At 51.5% G+C, this 20,806-nt stretch overlaps 6 protein-coding genes across 6 annotated transcripts; 3 read left to right on the forward strand and 3 right to left on the reverse strand.

The window, feature by feature from the left end:
* Positions 1-325: 325 nt before the first annotated feature.
* On the reverse strand, positions 326-1,378 carry M430DRAFT_246038 (hypothetical protein). Its single transcript, XM_024865102.1, has 7 exons — positions 1,043-1,378; positions 909-973; positions 782-842; positions 706-726; positions 534-575; positions 434-476; positions 326-397 (listed from the first exon to the last, which is right to left on the reverse strand). The coding sequence occupies exons 1-6, from the start codon at positions 1,264-1,266 to the stop codon at positions 449-451; spliced, it is 441 nt and encodes a 146-aa protein (XP_024720092.1). The 5' UTR covers positions 1,267-1,378; the 3' UTR covers positions 326-397; positions 434-448.
* A 5,744-nt stretch (positions 1,379-7,122) lies between these two features.
* On the reverse strand, positions 7,123-7,567 carry M430DRAFT_19565 (hypothetical protein; the record flags this gene model as incomplete). The annotated part of the gene is made up of 2 exons (XM_024864104.1): positions 7,123-7,299; positions 7,412-7,567. 2 exons carry the CDS (start codon positions 7,565-7,567, stop codon positions 7,123-7,125), a joined length of 333 nt encoding a protein of 110 aa, XP_024720093.1.
* Positions 7,568-8,960: 1,393 nt separating this feature from the next.
* On the forward strand, positions 8,961-12,286 carry M430DRAFT_246132 (hypothetical protein). Its single transcript, XM_024865104.1, has 3 exons — positions 8,961-8,962; positions 9,129-9,184; positions 9,239-12,286. The coding sequence occupies exon 3, from the start codon at positions 9,318-9,320 to the stop codon at positions 11,793-11,795; it is 2,478 nt and encodes an 825-aa protein (XP_024720094.1). The 5' UTR covers positions 8,961-8,962; positions 9,129-9,184; positions 9,239-9,317; the 3' UTR covers positions 11,796-12,286.
* Positions 12,287-12,608: 322 nt separating this feature from the next.
* Positions 12,609-16,203, forward strand: M430DRAFT_35322 (glycosyltransferase family 2 protein). The gene is made up of 3 exons (XM_024866719.1): positions 12,609-12,946; positions 13,232-14,922; positions 14,970-16,203. Exons 1-3 carry the CDS (start codon positions 12,801-12,803, stop codon positions 16,136-16,138), a joined length of 3,006 nt encoding a protein of 1,001 aa, XP_024720095.1. The 5' UTR covers positions 12,609-12,800; the 3' UTR covers positions 16,139-16,203.
* Positions 16,204-16,457: 254 nt separating this feature from the next.
* On the reverse strand, positions 16,458-17,118 carry M430DRAFT_70850 (hypothetical protein; the record flags this gene model as incomplete). Its single annotated transcript, XM_024869502.1, has 3 exons — positions 16,458-16,521; positions 16,579-16,928; positions 16,999-17,118. Coding segments are annotated over 3 exons (534 nt in total), but the record flags the coding sequence as incomplete, so codon positions are not given.
* A 256-nt stretch (positions 17,119-17,374) lies between these two features.
* On the forward strand, positions 17,375-20,634 carry M430DRAFT_59046 (hypothetical protein). The gene is made up of 5 exons (XM_024868774.1): positions 17,375-17,886; positions 18,184-18,368; positions 18,429-18,504; positions 18,562-18,926; positions 18,976-20,634. Exons 1-5 carry the CDS (start codon positions 17,848-17,850, stop codon positions 20,450-20,452), a joined length of 2,142 nt encoding a protein of 713 aa, XP_024720097.1. The 5' UTR covers positions 17,375-17,847; the 3' UTR covers positions 20,453-20,634.
* The last annotated feature ends 172 nt before the right edge of the window (positions 20,635-20,806 follow it).

Below are 20,806 nucleotides of genomic sequence, written 5' to 3' on the forward strand. Positions count from 1 at the left end.
ACACGTGCCTGGCATACAAGCTAGGTAGGGCTGGAAGAGGGGCAGCTGTGGCGATTGCACTCCGGGTAATCTTCGGAGTGAGATCAGAGTCGTCAAGACAACAGATTTTCACACTCTCAAACCAGGAGCAAGATTCCAAAACCCAATGGGAATAATACATCATAGACAGCTCTCTGATCCAGGACTGTTCTACGACTTAAGGGTCGTTCCCACAGCTGTCAAACAAGCCGCTAGATGACGTCGTGCCGCTTGTGGGACAACAGGGTAGTCTAGGTATGCACAGTGCTTGCAGATAGAAACCACTTGAGACTCAGCACAATGGAGGGAGAATCAGCATTTCCTTTTATTGGTAGTGACTCCCTTCCCATTCCCAAATTTTAGTCCTAACCTGAGCTATCTAAAGTGGAAATCAACGTATAGAGGGACGAAGAACCCAAGACCGGATCGTTTAGTTGATCTTTTGGAGTTCGACATCGCTGAAAGAATATCAGTGGCTGCTGTGTATGTAAAGAGGCGAACCGCAGGGGACTTACAAGAGAAGGTCGGCGTTGGGTGGGATGTGGCCCGGGAATCCACTATAAGTGAAGATGTCAGTGTGCTGCCTTTCTACTTTTGCGCTCATATATTTGAAAACAGCTTCCAAAATGCCCTCGTGCTTTGTAGCCCAACAATGGGGATGCCGCGATTGAAGGGTCGAGATCTTACCGTGCACCGTATCCGTAGTCGCTTCGATGATGTCAGTATATTTCTACATGGCCTGTTCGAGCAGAAGGAAGCTTACCTGGTGATGTCCAAGGTAGACTTCTCGCCAACCTTCATGGTGGTCACTCCCTCATCCCAACCTGTTGTATGCTGCGGTCAATGATCGATCCAGGCTGGAGTTGCTCATGGTTTGGGGCGAAGGGTACCTTTGATGACCTGACCAACGCCAATGGAGCAGACAAAGGCCCCGCGGCCGACAGAGGAGTCGAATCTAGCAGAAGCCCCAAGTCAGAATCCGAAAGCCACGATCTACAGAAGAAACACTCGGGGGAGAACCTACTGCTTTCCCTTCTGGTCGGGCTTGGAGGCATCCTTGAGGTAGCCGGTGTACTCAATGGTAACGCGGTCGCCGACCTTGGGGACGGGGCCGCTGCCCTCCTTGAGAATGGTCTTGGTCACACCCATTGTTGCTGCTGTAATGGAGAAATAGCGGGTTGCGGGGAGTTGTGCAGAGTGGGGGAGTCTTCTGGTGGCGGCTCGGAGGGAATTGGAGAAGGAGAACATCGGGTTGGCGCGAAAAAGAGCGAGGGGGGAGGTCTTTATGTGAGGGGCTAGGTATGCGCAAACTCGGAGCAAGCAGTCAGTCAGCAGCGGGCAGCGTGGATTCACTTAGAATTGTCTGGTTTGGCACAGTACGGGACCAGATGCTGTAGTCACTACTGTACCTCCCAGCTCAGTGGCCCGTTTACTGGCGCGGATTGGGACCCCGGGCGCGCGAGCATCATCTCATGGTGGGGCGGGGGGCGCTCGAGTCGAGCTGCTCATCCCACACCATGAATTCATGGATTCATGGATATTCGGGGACTCACGGTATCACCATCATCCCATCCCATGTACATGTACATGTACATGTACAAGCGGCAGGACGTCCCTCGAAAATCGATCGATCGAATTTGACGGCCACCCCAGGCCTCCGGCTGGACGCCCAAATACCAGGAATAGCAAGCATTCTGCATCAGAAGAATATGCCTGCTTGATAAGCGGCGGCAAAAGGAGGCAGTGAAGAAGAGAAGGGCAGAGCCAGACAGTCCGCATTCAACCTTGCCAGCGCAAGGCCAGCCACCCACCCAGCAGCCTATCTCGGTGTAGGCAGAGAACACAGATGTCGAGCATCAAGCTTCAAAGAGAGTATATGTGCGGAGGTAGATCCACTACCGGGCTCCGTCCCTCTGATCGACCACGCCGGTTCCTGCTATGACGGCTTCCACAAGGCTTCACTTAGCATGGTTCCATGCACTGTTTCGTCGATCCCCGCAGACAAATGGCAAGTTATATTCAGAACTATGCGGTGAGTGACTCGCTGTGTAGAGGTCAACCGTCAACCGTCAACTCAACAAAGAGGCAGTCGGACGGGCCTTGCACACAACAATAACCCGGCCGGGAACAGACAGTCAAGTCTGGAGGGATTCTGCGGACCTGTCAGCATTCTGAAATCAAGCGCAGCATGGCAATTGACAGCCATTCTGTACTACCTACCTATATTGCACACTCCGGCACCAAATATGGAGACGGCTGCGGTCACGGTCCGGTCCTCCTACCTCATACATGTTCTGCATAGCATCTGAAGGAAAGGGAAGATCGCCAGCTTTTCGCCCGAAGCGATGATGTCGGCTCCAGCTCTTCTATGGCAGCAGTTTGAGGTACCAGCAGCCCGCTGTGGCATCCCACGTCCCAAGCACCATGATTACTACAATATATTACTACAATGTAGTATGTACATGCCATGTAACTAATCTGCGGAGTAGTCCATAGGCGCGTCGCACCCCCACGAGACGACGGGCTATCCGGGGCCATCTCATCCTTGGCCGCGGGGTGCTTTCTGCAGCGTTCCTACCATGCCACGATGTACAAGCACAGAGCTTTGTATTCTCTCGGTACGAACGGGGAGGGGACTGACTCTCACGATTCTACTCAAGAGTCAGAATACTGCTCCTGTAAGTGCAGGAGATTTGACTTATGACTACTGTACGCAGTAGATAACGCGATGACGCTCTGGCGGGCCCTCTATCAATCCAGCCTGCATGTGCCACCAGACTTCGGCTCCTTAGACTACCCTTAAACCCCCCTCCCCCCTCTTTTGTACCTCTGGGAATCCGGGAATATATACCTTTGCCCTGGGAATCTGGGAGCCTCACTCTCACACCCTCACTGCGCTCAACATGCCGACCCAGCACGTCACCCGTACAACTCTCTTCTTTATGCCCCAACCTACCCTATACTCGAGCATCACACCCTTCCGGCTCATAAGGGCTAACACGAGGTATCCACCTAGTACCTTCAATCACATAACCGAGCGATTACAGCACCTCGCGCTTGCTTTTTGTGATGGCACCGATCTCACTCAATCAATGGACTTGATGGCTGTAAAGCTTGTGCTTGATATCTCCACTCTCTTGTGATCTCTGATGCTAAATACATGTGGGCTTGCGTAAGGTGCGGCGCCGGCGCCTGACCTTTCTCGACATCAAAATCTATTTACTGTATTTTGTGTCCAAGCCTTTCCTCTCCTTTCGCTGGTTTACCTACTAGGTGGGTAGGTAGGTATATATCACAATCTGTATTTCGAACTGTCACATCCTTCTATGACGTGTGGCTTAACGCGAAGGACACAACACATGGCCTTTTGAAGAAAGGTAACAGGTGCCACCGCGAGCGCACTATGGTAACATGTTAGCCAGACTACCTAATCTATGACTTTAGTTAGGGGAGCTATACAGAGCCTGATTGACACTCGGTGTGTATCAACTCGCCGTCGAGTATTAAAGCGCAATGCCCACGGTCACATCTCTATACAAGAAACGTTAAAACTAATTAAATGTTAAAAGGGATGAGAATAAGACATACGCCAGATGTAAACGGAGAAGAAGCGGCAGCGCCCATAAACAGGCTGCTGGCAACAGTAAGGAAAGAGATAAACAGAGCGAATTGCATTTTTGCAAGGAAGTGAGAGTGGTACTTGTTTGTTATTGCTGCTGCTGCTGCTGCTGCTTTGTTGCGATTGCTGCGATTCTTGCGATTGATGCGATTGATGTGATTGTTGCAATAAGAGAGTACCTTGGGTAAGTACTTATACTCTTAAAAATTTGAAGATATATAAAAAGGTCATCTACCTTAGGTACCTTCGGTATGAGAGGCGCAAGATGTTTTACGAAATCCTTCTTCAACATAAACAACCAAATATAGAGAGGCGGCGCAAGAGGCGCAAGGTGGTTTTTTTCTTTTACAAAATCCTTCAATCTCGATTCCCCCAATACCTGAATTTAGTAGCTCTGGAATCTGACAGCTTACCTAGCGACAAGGTAGAGTGGCGGTGCCGTGCCTTGTCGTTCGTCGCAATTGTACAAGTCCGACAGATACCTACCTATCTTATCTCACATTGATTGATCGATCTGACGGCCAAATTAAGCTCGATCGGCAAGATTTCTCGTCTCTCCAAAAGCGTCGTCGTACCTGGGCAGTGTCCAGTGTCCAGCAAGAATTATCAATCGACAAATTCTTGACAGGATCGTGGAGAAGAGACTTCTGCCCTATCTCCGCCCTCTGGACACCGACCGCACTTTATGATTCTGCAAGTTTCCTGTTCTCGTTTGATATTATCATTCATGTTCTCGTTAGTCTTGGCCGCGATGCCTGTCGGCCTCAAATGCATCTCAAGCGGGGTGCATTGAAATTGTATCACGTGATATTCTGCAGCTTTCTGTCGCGTGGGCTTGCGCAATTTTGATTCATCATCATAGGAGAACATCTCTAGATAATCGCGATTAGGTATTATCGGTCCCTGGCGCCGTTGGGTCGGTCTGCGACGGTGCGCTGGTATAAGCTTCCCCTCTTACTTAGATGCGATGCGATGCTGACCTCATGTCATGCGATATGCCAGCCGTCGTCGGCAACTCTACCTATTTCCATTTCGAGACTTCACTCACTCCTAGGGGGTGGCCGAGGAGGATATATCAGGCAGCAAGGTTAGTGAAGAATCGTTCCTAGCATAGTACTACTGGGTTCTCTTCATTCACATGTTTCATGAGTTCCTCGATCTTCTTTTTTTTCCCTTTGTTCTATTTGCTGTATGATGTATCCGGCTTCCACAGTCGACTGGTCTTGTCGAATCTATTGACTTGAGAACAGAAGACGGTTTTTTTTTCTGCTTTCGTAAGATCAAAGGGAATCTGTATTCTTGTCTTGTGAACCAGCTATGTAAGGTACCTATGTAAGGTACCTACCTAGTTCTCGAAGCCGAAACCTTCCTTCTCTCCTCTTATTCAATAAAAAAGAAAAGCTTCTTCTTCTTCTTCTTCTTCTTCTTCATCCCATCCAAATAAAAGCAAGCACTCGGCAGGCAATCTTTATAAATCCTTGACGAATTGGACCAAAAATTACGAGAAGGATATCAATGAATGAATGAAATATACGTGGCCTTCCCTTAGATTTGAGATGAAGAGCGAGCGAAGTAACGGGGCTTTGGTTTTATACCAATTGAACATCTCCTCTTCCCTCTTATCTGATCTCCACCTCCCTACCCACAACCTCCAAGGTAGGTAGGTGGATGGATGGATGGATTAATAGATAAAGTAAAGTAAAGTAAAGTAAAGAATTCAACAAAGCGAACAACTACCTCTATTCCCCCCCCCCCCCCCCCCCCCGGGGGCCCCCAAATTCCACCCACCCACCAACCTCCCATCATTCAAGAGTTTTGCCTGCTGTAGAAAGGGAGGTTGGAAGATTGGAGGTTGACTCAAAAATCACCTCTTTACCTCGTCCTAACCATCCTCCCCTCCCCCTCCTAATCCAAGACCCCTTGAAGGCACCATCTCCCATCTCCCATCTCCCATCTCCCATCCCATCTCCCTCACCAAAATCAAAACCCGAAAGGAAAAAAGAAAAAAAAGAAAAACCGACTTTGAAGTCTCCTTCTTGCTTTATAAACATCCTTGATTTAATGTAGAAGTCATAGGTAGGGTAGGTAGATTGCTGTTTTTACTATCTTATCTATACTATCTTATCTATCACCTCTCTCCTTCTTGCTCTTGATATATCTAAAAAAGGGGAAAGGGGGGGGGGGAGTAAGAACTCCTACTCTTTTATGAATATATAGAGGCGGTTAAGACAAATCAAATCATACTCGAAATGAACAAAATTGATTGATTGGTTGATTGATGTTTATTCAGTCGTTCGTTTATGTAAAAGTTCCTTGGAAGTTTTTAAAAGTGTGCATTGGAGTGGGGATGAAGATGGGTAGGAGATGAATGAAGGAAGATGATATACACACATATAGGTATGTACCTACGCGCATACGCACCTATATAGATAGATACTTCAAATAATAGCACGTAGGCACAGTTTAAAACTTGTAGATGAGTGATATTAATGAGTGATCCTGAGCACCTACCTAGCTGAGACCTTTAATAAGGAAGCACGTGGTACTCTGTATAGAAAGAAGAGACATTACGAAGTAGTATGTAGGGTATGCACCTACTTATCATGAGAAAGAATGCGAAACCTTTCACGAAAAGAAAAACTAAGAATGTAAAAGGGGGAAATTGTCCTAGAAAACCCCCGCCCGGTGAGAAAAACGCACATGAAAATTGAAACATTCTACGAATTCATGCACCGCTCCAGAATCCCGTCCTGACCGGGGTCATGTGATTCGGATCTTGGCCTTCGCGGCCAAGAAGAGCCAGTGTGTGCAGTAATATGATAATTTCCCGGATCACGGCGGCCAAGGCCGATATTTCTCTTTTATACGTTTAACCCTCGGTGGTCGAGGGGGGATCAACGCAGGAACCTTGCATGCGTCGGAGGAGCGTGCCAGAAAGCGCACAGCGTGAAACGAACAGGGCGATGGGGGATCGAGTCAGTCCAGCAGTCTGGACTCTGTAGGTGAGGGTTTGTGAGAGAGATGTAGACAAGATGGAGTCTGAGAAACAAATGCTGAGGTAGGACAAGCATTATTGATGATGAATGGATGGATGGTAAGGGAGAAAAAGAGAAGAGAGGCAGATGATGTTTGGATAGTGACGTGAAACCCGTGTGCTACAGTACGCGCCCGGAAAGCTTATCTGGTGGGAGATGGATCCGGGCGGCGATGTGTCGCTGGTTCGCAGCAGCTTCGCTGTGAGAGCGCGCAATGTGCGGGTGGACCGTGAAGCACGAGCAGAAGCAGTGAAGATCTTGAGTTCGTATCTTGTCGTTCTGGGGGAGTCCAGGCGCGCACCTACAGAGTTCGGTACATACAGAGGTATGTGCGTATCCGCCGTGGAGTGCATGGGGCTATGGTATTTGGGCAGCTGTGAGGATGATCTGAGAGGTGTTTCAATATGAGCGTCCAAACATGGAAGATGAAGTTATTGAGTGTGTTGGAAGTTAGGAGTCTCGGACCTGGGTCTCAGCATCCGTCCTTCTGGCCTTGGCGCCGAGTCTTCTCGAGAGCGGGCGGCCTGTTGGCAATTTACGGTAGAATCTTCGTGTCGACTCCTGAGTCCTGAGTCCTGAGGTACTCGGCTCTGCCCGCAGAAGGGTTGTTGCAGACAATGCAGAGGACTGTTGTTGATCAGCAGATAGGAACAGCAGATCCTCATTATATCGTGGTGTTTTCAGTATTGATGTCCGCAGTAGTCGCTGTTCACGGGCGAGGGGTCCTGGGGCGGGTTACATAGCGCGGCAGCCTGAGGCCGGCAATGGTGACTAAGGAAGGTAAGGTTGGCTCCGAGCCTCCGAGGGTGACTAAGGCAACTAGATTCAGGGCAGCCGGCGCTAGGAGAGAAGCGTGAAGACTTGCTCGACTAAGAATAACATCTGCGGTGGCCATGATTGATCGATCGATCGAGAGAAGGCTGAACATGAAGACCTGTGGTGTGCTCCTGGACAAGCTGGCAATAATGCATCATGAGATCGTGCTATATCACATACCGTATTATTGGCATGAGGTGTCTGTCATCTTGGGCATCGCGGGGACGTCCTCTTCAGGTGTCAGCCAGCCATCAGTCAGGCATCGCGTCGGGATATGAGTACGTGCATATTGGCATACTCTGTACCGTAGCCGACCGACCTTTCTATGCCGCCTCTCTACCTTACCTGAGTGAGGCCATTCATACGACAACTGTCTGAGCCTGACTCTGTGTGAGCACGCGTGCGGCTGACGTTGGTGTTGATGGTTCTCACAGAGGGAGAGTCCTCGTACAGGACAACCCAGTTACACCAGAATGTAAAGCTCGGCAGAGTCAGACAGTCAGACTCTAGACCGGCCTCTCATGGTGATGCACTGAGGAGCATTAAGCGATATTACGGAGTGCGCTGTCCAAACCCAGGGCTCGGCTCTAAACACGCCACCAAAAATGACCGCCCTGCCATTGGTCCGCTTAGCCCCCTCCCGCCAATGGCCAGCCACACGGCGAGGCTAAGCCCGGCTCTCGGCTCGACGGCGAATGGGCGGCCACGGCTCGTGCTCGTCTTCCCGTGCCCCTGTGGCGGGTGGGCAAGGGGGGGAAAGGGGGGGGAATGTGAGGGTCTCGGGCATATCGCTCGAATGCGGCAAGATGATGTCTGGCGTGCCAGGGCGAGAGGACGCCAAGCGAAGGGAGACTGGCGCCACGCTGATTGGCCCCGCCCGCTAATGAGTGTCCACTTCCATTCCAACCTTCCATTCCAACACGCATGCCAGTCCTGCACCGGGTAAGGTAGGTAAGGTAATACAGTATACTATACTAAGGTATACTGCTTTGCCTGCTACGGACTACGACCACTCGACCGTCTACGGCCTACGGTCTACCGAGTACGCTCTACTACGGCACCGAGTAGCTCTGTGTAGGTTCCTGTACTGCCAATTTGCCCGTCCCTTAGAGATCTTAGACAACAAGCACTGCGCCCACCGGACCCGCCCTCTGCCCACGCTACTGCTACGCTGCCGTCGCTCATCTCTCCTCCCCCATCCTCCCCCATCGCCCTACTCCCTCCTCCCTCCTCCCTCCCCCCTCCTCTGCTCGCACAAACCCTTCATTTCGCACATTGTACAGCACCCAGTTGTGAGAGCCTCCGGAGGCTCTTGTATAATGGTCGCTCGTTGATGATCAGGATCGATACGAAGTGGTGATCAACTGCCTCCCGCCCCCCCGACGACTTTTCGTCACGACACTCTTTTGAGCCCGCTCTTTACCCCGTTCTACGGACCATATTTTAATATCTCAGAAAGTGAGTCGAATTCACCGTGCGACGCCGTTCTGCTGCCTGTCTGCCACTGCTCTGGCCATTGCTCGTCGCGATCGGGTCGATGCGGCTGCGATCCGTTGTTGGGGAGGAAGATCCTGAGCATCATTCATGCGAACACGAGGAACGAACATCAAGTCCGAATACTGACTGCGCATTGCCCACAGACTCACTCGTTGACATCTTTTGTCAAGTACACTCGTTCATCCAATTATCCCTGACAGTCAGTCCTCCCTGGCAGGTACGCAATCGTCCGCGACCGCTGACTCCTGAGCAGATCCTTCAGCCATTAGCCAAAGCTTTATTCTTCTTTTCTCCCTAAATACAATCGCATACGACCGACGACACCTGCCAATATGCGCTCCTCTTCCGTACTCGTGGCCTCGGTCGCTGCGCTCTCCTCCGTCGCAAGTGCTCAAGAAAGACCCAAGTTCTACTTCCCTCGTCACATCAAGCGCCAGCTATACACGAACTCGACGATAACTACACCTGCGGTTCTGCCAACTTCAGAGGACCTCAGTTCGCATTCGACCAAGCGCGATAGCCTTTCGGATCTCTTGGGTGACCTTACTTCTCCGGGTTCGACTGGCACCGGGTCAGGAGCCGCAGCGAACAGCGATGGGGTAACGACCGTTATTATTTCCGAGACGACTGTGGTGGGATCGAATACCATTGCAACCGCTGTGGCATCAGTGAAGACAACGAAGGGCAATACCGATCCACTTGGCATCCTCACCGATATCATCCCAGGGATCGGTTCGACAGGAGGGATCCCAGCCACGATCGTCCAACCCACCCCGACAACTGCTCTTTCGAGTGAGAGCAGCAGCCCGTCTTCCTCCCCCGCTGCCTCCTCGGGAACCGGCATCACCTTTGGACCAGGAGGAGTTGTGACGAGTTCGAGCCCATCGGCAGTGGCGAGCTCGACCACCGGCGGCAATCTACTGGGCAATCTGCTCGGGGGGCTGACAGGCCCAGGTACTGCGGGCACGACATCAACAGCTACACCTTCGTCCGCAGCTGTCTCGTCCCCGGCTGTCTCGCCCACAGCTGCGGCTTCCTCTACCCCATCGAGTTCTGGCTTGCTCTCCGGTCTTCTCGGCATCCTCTCACCGTCCTCGACCGATTCCTCTACCGCGTTGAGCACACCAGCCACGAACGGCACGGCCTCCAGTGCAGGTTCGGCGGCCGCATCAAGTGCAACACCGACTGATGCCTTTTCCTCGTGGCTGGCCTCAATAACAGGCGCTTCCACGCCTACACCTTCGCCTACAGATGGTATATCTGGAGCTGCTTCTACGGGAGTTCTCGTCTCCCCCACATCTTCCCCGGCTGCCTCTCCGTCTGCTTCCGCCTCATCCACCTACACTGGACTAGGCGGCATGCTTTCCAGCATTCTTGAATCCGGCACCCCCAGTTCTACTCCTCTCTCTACACCCACTGCTACTGAATCAAATTCTACTGCTCTAATTACCTCAGCATGGGACAGCCTTACCTCGGCCTCTGCCACGGGGCTCCTCTCGAGTATCTCGAGCAATGCTACTGGAACCGCGCCATTTTCGCCCACTGGGACAGGAGCAGCCTCGAACGCCACTGCCATTGAGACATCTGGTACGCCCTCAACCCCATTAGCATCTTTGATCACGCCAACTAGTGGATCTCCAACGGGTACTCCAACACATGTTTCTGAGACGGGAACAATTCCCACGAATGGCACGGCAATAATTACTCGTCCTTCGCTGGAACCTACGTCAAGCGTGGTATCGACCCCGTCCTCCACCGTCGTATCTACACCGACGACAACACCGCCAACCACGGCAGCGCCATCGACAACGGTACCAACAACGACAGAGCCGCCTTCTCAAGCTCCCCAGACCATCCTCCCCACTGGTACGGACTCTGCCTCGACGTGGCTTCCACAGACAATTATTGTTGCATCATCGTCAACGATCCTCCCCGGATCTGTGCCCTCTTCAAACCCGACTGAAGCTCCGATGCCGGGTTTCATATCGAATCCTAACGGAACTGCCGCGCAGCCGGAGAGCTCCACCATGATCCAAATCGGTTTCCTCTACCCGTTGAACTACCAATTTATCGTCGCGCATGCAATGTCATTGGCCCAGATCTTCCAGTGGCTTCCCATCGGACTTGCAGATGGGTTGGGACTGCAGCAGCAGCAAGTCGTGGTACAAAGCCTGGTTCCACTAGACACAACACAGACCTTGGGCTATATTACGACTCTCGCCTATGTATACATCCCTGAAAACATGGTCAACACTCTTGCCTTGGATCTACACGTCCCCACGGCCCCGATTTACCACAACCCCTCGACCCCTGTCAACACCCTGATGAACTACATCAACCCTGCCATCCCGCTCACGCCCGGCTCGACGCTCACGGGCTCCGAAGCCACGGGGACCGGGGGTAACAAGGCTGCTACCACCAGTGCCCCCACTGATAACGGTCCCTTCAATGAGGCAGCTCAAAAACCCAGTTCATCCACGGTCAAATCCACTGCTGGGATCGCAACCGGTGTTGTCGGGGCCGCAGCTGCTTATGGTGCCGCCATGTTCTTCATTGCGCGAAGGTACAAGAGACGCAGACAGAGCCACCGCCGGACAAGCTCACTCTTGAATCCATCTGAGATGATGCAATCGGGAAGCCCAGCACTGCCAGGTGGTTCGAATGCCTTCATGGCTGGTGGTCGTACATCCCCAGGCGAAGCCGCCCACGACAGATACAGCAGGGGAAGCGGACGGAGCGCGGGCAACTCGGCACGGACCCAACTCATCTCAGCACCGATGATGGCGGAGAACTCTCTCGGCTGGAACTGATCGACATCTACCAGTCCAGGCGTCGAGTCTCAAGTCATCCATCACACGTTCATGATCTTGCTTCCCCTAACTGTACATTACCACATCATAGCAGCAGCGGCTGATCTAGAGCGACGACGCATACATTCTCCTTGTCATAAATTTTCGTCTCGGCGTTGGACAATGCCATCATACCCCCTCCTGTATCACTGGAGATCTCGTGCCGCTATTTTTGGTAGATGATCTGATCAGAGGCTTTATATTTAGTTGGTGAAGAAAGCTTTTGCGGTTGGAAGAAGAGGAAGATAGGCGGAAGGCTTTGTGGTGTAGCTTTACGATCCAACGAACAAGGATTTTCTCATTTCAAAAGGTTTTTACACGCGGGAGATGGAATGTGAGTAGTGTGATCTATCTTGCCTATGGAGGGAATGGTAATGTGGAGGAATCAATCAAAGATTTAGACCCTATGCTACTACCTCTTATTACCTAGTGTTTGTTGATTGGCTCTGTCCGAATCCCCCCCGCGCACAGGTCTGTATGAAAGTGAGTACGACTGTGAAGAGTGTCTCGAGGCACATGATAGTGATCTACACATTTCAGACAGGTTGAATTACTGCTGTAGGTGTGTTTCAGAGATCCGCGTTGTATGCACGAGGCCGGTCGCTGTATCCAACGAATCTGGAGTACCGAGTAAGGCTGCGGCCGATACGATATTGTTAGCGCCAGGTACCCGAGCCTCCCGTTTACCTCTGTTGCTATGCCAACGAGGAAAGCCCCGCAACAACATCACAAAAGACCCAGCGCGACTGGCATCGAACCTGCACTTCCATCATACTTGCATTCCAGTGTTTGTAAGGTATGCTCTTTAGAAGGACCTAACAACCTACCTATTAACAGACAAACCCTAATCCAAAATTGTTCCTTGATTCTTGCTCGACAGCCTCCTCATCACATCCAAGCTGCAATCTTATGTCGAGATAAGCATATCCCATCTCAGCTGCAGACGCAAGCAGGCAACATTCCAAGATGGACCATTATAATAGCCCTTCGCGGCCTCCAATGTACTCAGAGCCACCATCTTATGGCGACGATGGCATGTCCATGCAGTCAGACGAAATGAACGGCTCAAGAATCAGACTGTTGACATCTCAAGATGAGCCCAACACTCGACCGTATGTACCAGAACACCTTGTACCACGCCCTCTCGCAGTACCGTCGAAGAGACATCACGACGTCTCCACACCGGAACATCTTGCACCTCTCAAGGAAGAGGAAGAGACCATCTCGATCTGCAAGCTGCGGAAGTCACCAGCAACAGACTCAGATAATATTGCCGAGTTGCTGCCAACGATTCCTGATGGTCCCTCGCACAGAAGATCTGCCCAGCATGCGGCCCAATCTCCCCCTACTTATTCTCAATCTCAGTCGCAAAGTAAACCAAGCTTACACCCTAATAGTCCTGTCTCTCCTCGCAGATCATATCAACCGAGCGTATCATCATCACACTCCCGAGCCGCGTCAGTCATCGATACCACACCCTTGATAGCTCCACCAGAGTCCTCATACGTACCATACTCCCCAACTGGCCGCATGTCACCAACGCGACCTTGGACACCATCCAGAGGTTCTTCCGACTTCGGTAGACCTCCCCCAATGAACCTACAATTCGAACCTGCCGATCTCAACGGAAGTCCAAGGCCAGGCACACCTTCCAGCCGGTATGGAGGAAGTCCCAGACGACCATTGCCTCCTGCTCCTCTGTTTTCCGGCCCTCATGTCTCAGCTGCCAACTCTCCCTTTGCAGACGACGCCACAGTTTCAATTCCTCTAGAGGGCGATATTGCAGAGGAAGACGATGTTTTCGGGCCTGACAGTTCGATGGGAAAAGAACCACTACAAAGCTCGCGGTCAAGAGATTCATACATGTCAAATGAAACGCTAACAGAGGACATGGACCGAAAAGAATATGTCGAGCACTATGGTCCAGCCCCTGATGGCAAGCAAGAGAGGAGAGGAGCCCGCCAAGCGCAGATGTCCAAGAAAGAAGTCAGACTCATCAACGGAGAGCTCATTCTTGAGTGTAAGATCCCGACAATCCTCTATAGTTTTTTACCACGAAGGGACGAGGTCGAGTTTACGCATATGCGGTACACTGCCGTCACGTGCGATCCGGACGACTTCGTCTCCAAGGGATATAAGTTACGCCAAAACATCGGACCCACAGCCAGAGAAACTGAGCTCTTTATCTGCATCACGATGTATAATGAGAACGAGATCGATTTCACAAGGACGATGCATGCAGTCATGAAGAATATCTCCCATTTCTGCTCTCGTTCCAAGTCAAGAACCTGGGGTGAGAACGGATGGCAGAAGATTGTCGTCTGCATCGTCTCCGATGGGAGACAAAAGATCCATCCCCGCACGCTGGATGCTTTGGCAGCTATGGGTGTCTATCAGGATGGGATCGCCAAGAACTTGGTGAACCAGAAAGAAGTGCAAGCGCATGTTTACGAATATACAACCCAGGTCTCCCTCGACTCGGACTTGAAGTTTAAGGGAGCAGAAAAGGGAATTGTACCATGTCAGATGATTTTCTGCTTGAAGGAGAAGAATGCGAAGAAGTTGAATTCGCATCGTTGGTTCTTCAACGCTTTTGGACGAGCCTTAACGCCAAACATCTGTATCTTGCTTGATGTGGGAACCAAGCCTGGAAGCAACTCTCTATACCACTTGTGGAAGGCATTCGATACAGACTCGAACGTTGCAGGCGCTTGCGGTGAAATCAAGGCCATGAAAGGAAAATTTGGGACAGGGCTCCTGAACCCCCTAGTTGCTTCTCAAAACTTTGAGTACAAGATGTCCAATATCTTGGATAAGCCGTTGGAGAGTGTATTTGGATATATTACCGTCTTACCTGGTGCCTTGAGTGCCTACCGGTACCACGCCCTGCAGAACGACCATACCGGCCACGGGCCACTAAGCCAATACTTCAAGGGAGAAACTCTCCACGGTCAGAATGCCGATGTGTTTACAGCAAACATGTATTTGGCCGAAGATCGTATTCTTTGTTGGGAGTTGGTTGCCAAGAGAGATGAGAGGTGGGTGCTGAAGTATGTCAAGAGCTGCACCGGAGAGACTGATGTACCTGGTAAGTCATGTGAAGCTGATTGTTAGGGACAAACTGACTCGAAACAGACACTGTCCCTGAACTTGTCTCGCAGCGAAGAAGATGGCTGAACGGAGCTTTCTTCGCAGCTGTCTACTCTCTTGTCCACTTCCGGCAAATCTGGCGTACTGATCACACACTCGGCCGCAAGATCCTCCTGCATATCGAGTTCGTCTATCAATTCATCAGCCTGCTCTTCACGTACTTCTCCCTGGGTAACTTCTACCTTACCTTCTACTTCGTCGCTGGATCCCTCTCGGATCCTAAGGTTGATCCCTTTGGCCATCATATCGGTTTATATATCTTCGTGATCCTTCGGTACACCTGCATTCTCCTCATCTGTACGCAATTCATCCTCTCCATGGGTAACCGGCCACAAGGAGCAAAGAAGCTTTATGTAACCTCCATGGTCCTATATGGCATAATCATGGCATACAACACCTTTGCCTGTATCTATATCGTGGTTCGTCAACTGACATCCAACTCGAAAATTTCTCTCGGAAACAACGTCTTCACCAACCTCATCGTCTCCATGGCCTCCACAATTGGACTCTACTTCCTCATGTCCATCCTCTACCTCGATCCCTGGCACATGATCACCTCCGCCGGCCAATACTTCCTCCTTCTCCCGTCCTACATCTGCACCCTTCAAGTCTACGCATTCTGCAATACGCACGATGTAACCTGGGGTACTAAAGGTGACAACGTGATCCACACGGACTTGGGAGCTGCCAGGAGTCACGGCAAAGATTCCACCGTCGAGCTCGAGATGCCGTCCGAGCAACTCGATATCGATTCGGGCTATGATGAAGCGCTCCGCAACCTCCGCGACCGCATTGAAGTCCCCGCCCCTCAGGTATCCGAGAGTCAGCAGCAGGAAGATTACTACAAGAATGTCCGCACGTACATGGTCCTGTCCTGGATGATTGCGAACGCCATCCTTGCCATGGCCGTTAGTGAGGCGTATGGCGCCACCGCGGTGGGAGACAACTTCTACCTGAAGTTCATCTTGTGGAGCGTGGCATCCCTCGCGTTCTTTAGGGCGATTGGAAGCAGTGCGTTCGGTATCATCAATGGTGTCGAGGCGATCGTGGAAGGTCGGATTCGGATGCGTATGAAGTGGCCGAACTGGATGGAGGGTCTCGGGGGCAAGTTCAAGGAGCGGATGAGTAGCATCGGGAATAACGTGAAGCGTTAAGCTGACCTCTATGTGCATAGTATGTGATACGATGGGTAGTATGTAATGTGGTGTTTTCTAATGGGGGAGTCAGATTGTTGGGTATCTGGGGTGTTAGGGGTACGGGTCATGGTCTGCATTGCAAATTTCGGAGTTCTTGTACATTCATATAGAACGCGTATGTTGGGATAATTCAAGTACCTTGAAGGTTCATAATCTCGGTCCTCGGTGGATGCTTCGTGATATTCCAATACGTTCCCCGACAGAATTGAGCCTCAAACTAGCATTACAGACCCTAACGCCGAGCCATAATCCCACCTATACAAGTGCATCAGAATGCGGGTATTGCAACCTCCAACGGTTCCCTCGCCGTCTCCCACGCCAACCAATCCGATCTCGTCGTCCTAATCACACATTAGCACACCCCTTCTCCCTTACTCAGGGAAGCAAAGAAAACCCACGGCAACAAGCCCATTTTATCGACCTTCCACACGCCCAAAGCCAGCGCCAGCACCTGCATCAGGACATAAACGGCCTTGACCTGGACCAACCTCTGCCTGGTGCCCTCGCTCTCAAACCTCTCAAACGTGGGTCCCGTCGCCACGAGGCCCATGAGCGGATTCTTAAACGCCATCACCACCATCATGATACTAAAGATCTGCAACGAGTTCCCCGACATGTACATCATGATGGCGGTCATAGGCAGCTGTTTTAGTGGCGCGAGCGCGACTTCCCATGCTTTCTTGATCTTCAAAGTGTCGGTTTCTTCGGGGGTCGGCGCGTTGCGCGGGCTGGATGTGATGGAGGGTTTCTGGAGGTGGATGAGGGTTAGATATTGTGTGAGAAGGGGGTTTGGGGAGGGGGGGAGGGGGGAGATGTACTTTGGAGGAATTGGAAGGTGAGACGGATGTGTAGCCTGGTGGATCGGGGATCGAAGAACTGGCTTTGGTACGGGTGGGGGGAGAGTCGAGATCAATGGCCCATTGAGGGGGTGGTGGAGGAGGAGGAGGGGCAGCTAATTCTGACATTCTAGATTCGTGATATGATGTGCAGTGCTGTGATGTCTCTGTGAATTAGGAGGAATGGTAGGTAAGGTAGGTAGTTGATATAGTGGAAGGCAGGGATATGTAGTTCACAAGATTAACCTGAGAACTCAGGTATACACACACACGCGTACCTATCTATGGTATTATCTAAGTGCGGAATAAGCAGGCCGACACTCCGACCTCCGACGTCCCTCAATCAACTTCTCCCGTCCCCAAAACCCCCCAGAGTCTCGCAAGCACCTAATCAATCCCAAGAAAGAAAACCCCCCGGCTATTAAATAATTGCTTATCGCGCAGAAACGATCGATCGATGGACCAGGAGCAGCAACAGCAGCAGCAGCAGCAGCAGATGATCGCAAACCCCAGCAGTCGTCGAGGAGGGCGCATGTGACGGGGCATTCCATCCATCCATCCATTCGAATTCTCTCTCTCACCCCCTCCCTTCCCGGTTGCTTGCTTGCTTGTTACTGCGGCGCTTAGGATTGGTCCATTTTGCTCGCCTTGCTTGGTTGGGTCTCTTGTCTTGCTTGGTCGTCTTTGATCATCCTTGAGGGGTAGCTTTTATCTTGACAGGAGAGCAGGAGAGGAAAGGGAACACACGCACACACATACTAGCGAACGCCCACTTTCTGGGTTTCTGAGGAGGAGACTGATTTAGCTGTCCACTACTATTGATTGCCCATCATGAGCGGTGCGGGTGGAGATGCGAAGCTCTTTGCAAGAGTACGTACTGTTATCTCTTTCTTCTTCTCTCCTTTTTGTCTCTTTCCTCCCCCTTACCTCGCGCGACACAAGGCTGCTATGTGTACTGGCACACCAACTTGCACGTCACGCGTCCTCTTCCTCATCATTGTATCACCTATCCTATATCTGCCATCCTCTCCCTCCCTCCCACTTTGAAATCCTCCCTCTTCGCTGCGACATGCAGATGAATGAAAGCCGGCAGGCCCGACCACCATGTTCCTCCCGTACTACGTCCCGCCGTCAGGCTTTGGCTCACCATATGTTCGTTCTAAACAGGGCAAGGTCGCGGAGCTGCGCCAGGAGCTGAACAGCGGCGGCAAGAAGGACAAGAACCACGCCGCCAAGAAGATCGCCTTGAAGAAGATCGTCGCCAACATGACCATGAGCAATAACGATATGGTGGCGCTGTTCCCGGATATCGTCGCCTGCATGCAGATTCCTAGCCTAGAGATCAAGAAGATGTGCGTGGTCCTCCTGTGTACGGTGTGATGTGTGAAGGGGGAGATGCTGATGCAGTATAGGTGCTTCTTGTTCCTGGTTAATTATGCGCGCATGAAGCCGGAGGTTGCGTTAAAGGCATTGCCAACATTAGAAGATGTATGTGTTCATGACATCCGTCTTTTTGAGTATCTTCAAGCTCACGTCTCTGTGTAGGATATGAACGATTCGAATCCCTTAGTTAGAGCACTGGCGCTGCGGACCATGTCATATATCCATGTCCGAGAATTCGTCGAAGCCAGCGTCCCGCCTACGAAAAAGCTCCTCCGAGATCCAGACCCTTATGTCCGAAAGACAGCTACTTTCTGCGTAGCGAAACTCTACGACCATGATAGAAATCTTGTTGAGCAGTCGGATCTTATTGATAGGCTGAACTCGATGCTCCGGGACGATAACCCCACAGTTGTGGCGAGCGCATTGGCAAGCTTGATGGATATCTGGGAGAGAAGTGATGCTATCAAGCTTACTATTGATTATGGGAATGCTTCCAAAATGGTGCAGATTCTGCCGGATTGCTCTGAGTTCGTATATCTACCCCCTATTATTGCACGTGTCCTAATACCTTAGTAGATGGGGTCAAACATATATCCTTGAGGCATTGATGTGCTATGTTCCTCAGGACCCTTCTGAGGCTCTGCTATTGGCAGAACGAATATCTCCACGGTTATCACATTCGAATTCTGCCGTGGTGCTCACGTGCATAAGAGTCATCCTCTACCTTATGAATTACATTGCGGACCAGAGGCACATATCAGTCCTATGCCGAAAGCTGTCTCCTCCACTCGTAACCCTGCTAGCGAAGGGGCCGGAAGTGCAATACCTGGCTCTTCGAAATGCCTTGCTGATATTGCAGAGGCGACCCGAGGTTCTGCGGAACGACATCAGAGTTTTCTTCTGCAAGTACAACGACCCAATATATGTCAAGGTGACCAAGCTGGAGTTGATCTTCATGCTGGCAACCGAAAAGAACATCGAGGAGGTCCTCACAGAATTGCGAGAGTACGCCACCGAGATCGATGTACACTTCGTTCGCAAATCCGTCCGAGCGATAGGGAAGCTGGCCATCAAAATCGAACCAGCAGCTCGGCAGTGCATCAACACTCTCCTGGAACTAGTGGCTACCAAAGTCACGTACATCGTGCAGGAAGCAACAGTGGTGATCCGCAACATCTTCCGCAAGTACCCCAACCAATACGAATCCATCATCTCGACGCTCTGCGAAAATCTGGATTCTCTCGATGAGCCCGAGGCCAAGGCGGCCATGATATGGGTGATCGGGCAATATGCATCCCGGATCGAGAACTCGGACGTCCTCCTCGAGGATTTCCTCTTTTCGTTTGCCGATGAGCCGGTCGAGGTGCAGCTCGCCCTGCTCACAGCGACGGTGAAGTTATTCATCCAGCGGCCTACCAAGGGTCAAGAACTGGTCCCCAAAGTGCTCAAGTGGGCCACGGAGGACACGGACAATCCCGACCTGCGCGATCGCGGGTATATGTACTGGCGGCTCCTCTCCTCGGACATGGCAACCGCCAAAGCGATCGTCATGGGCGAGAAACCCCCCATCACCGCCGAGGCCGAAAAGCTCGACCCCGTCACCCTCGAAGAGATGTGTCTCAACGTCGGCACCCTCGCCACCGTCTACCTCAAGCCCGTACAACAAGTATTCCGCTCCGCGCGCCCCCGCAAACTCCTCGACAGCCCCGCCCTCCAAAAGCACACCCTCCCGACCTACGCCGACAATGATCTCGACGCCCAGAAATCCCTCTCCACCTTCGGTTTCGACTCGCAAGCCGCCGTGCGCCCGCCGCCCCACCACCACCAGAACAACGGCGATCTCGCCGCCGCCGTCGACGCCGCCGACGCCTTCTTCGCGGGCGTCGGCGCTCACCAGATGGCTAACCTGCACCTCACTCCGGACGATGGCTTCGGTGGTAGCCCCGTCTCTGGAAGGGGAGAGATGCAATACGTCGTGAATCAGAATGCGCCAGAGCAGGTCTATCAACCGACTATGGGCGCGGGCTCGAATGGTGATTTGTTGATGTTGTAGATTGCATGCTTGCATGCATGTATGTATGCATGAAAGGGTGTTTTTAGTTTATTTAGTTGATGGCTGGATGGGTGGCGCGCGTGGGAGCGTTTGATGGACATATATCATATCATTATATATATATAAATATCATGGATCGATGGATTGATGGATGGCTCAGTAAGCTAGCCAACATATCGGGGTTTGTATGTATGTATTTTTTTCTGTTCATGGATGGGTAACCTTTACCTTAGAACTACCCATACCTACCTACCCAAGGTAGTGTGAGTGAAATGAAAATGAAAAATAGAATATGAAAACTTCATGAACACGATCCTCAGTATAACAGCAGCGTCTACAAGAAGTAAAATATGT

This window comes from Amorphotheca resinae (assembly GCF_003019875.1).
Source record: "Amorphotheca resinae ATCC 22711 unplaced genomic scaffold M430scaffold_7, whole genome shotgun sequence".
NCBI classification, from domain to species: Eukaryota; Fungi; Ascomycota; class Leotiomycetes; order Helotiales; family Amorphothecaceae; genus Amorphotheca; species Amorphotheca resinae.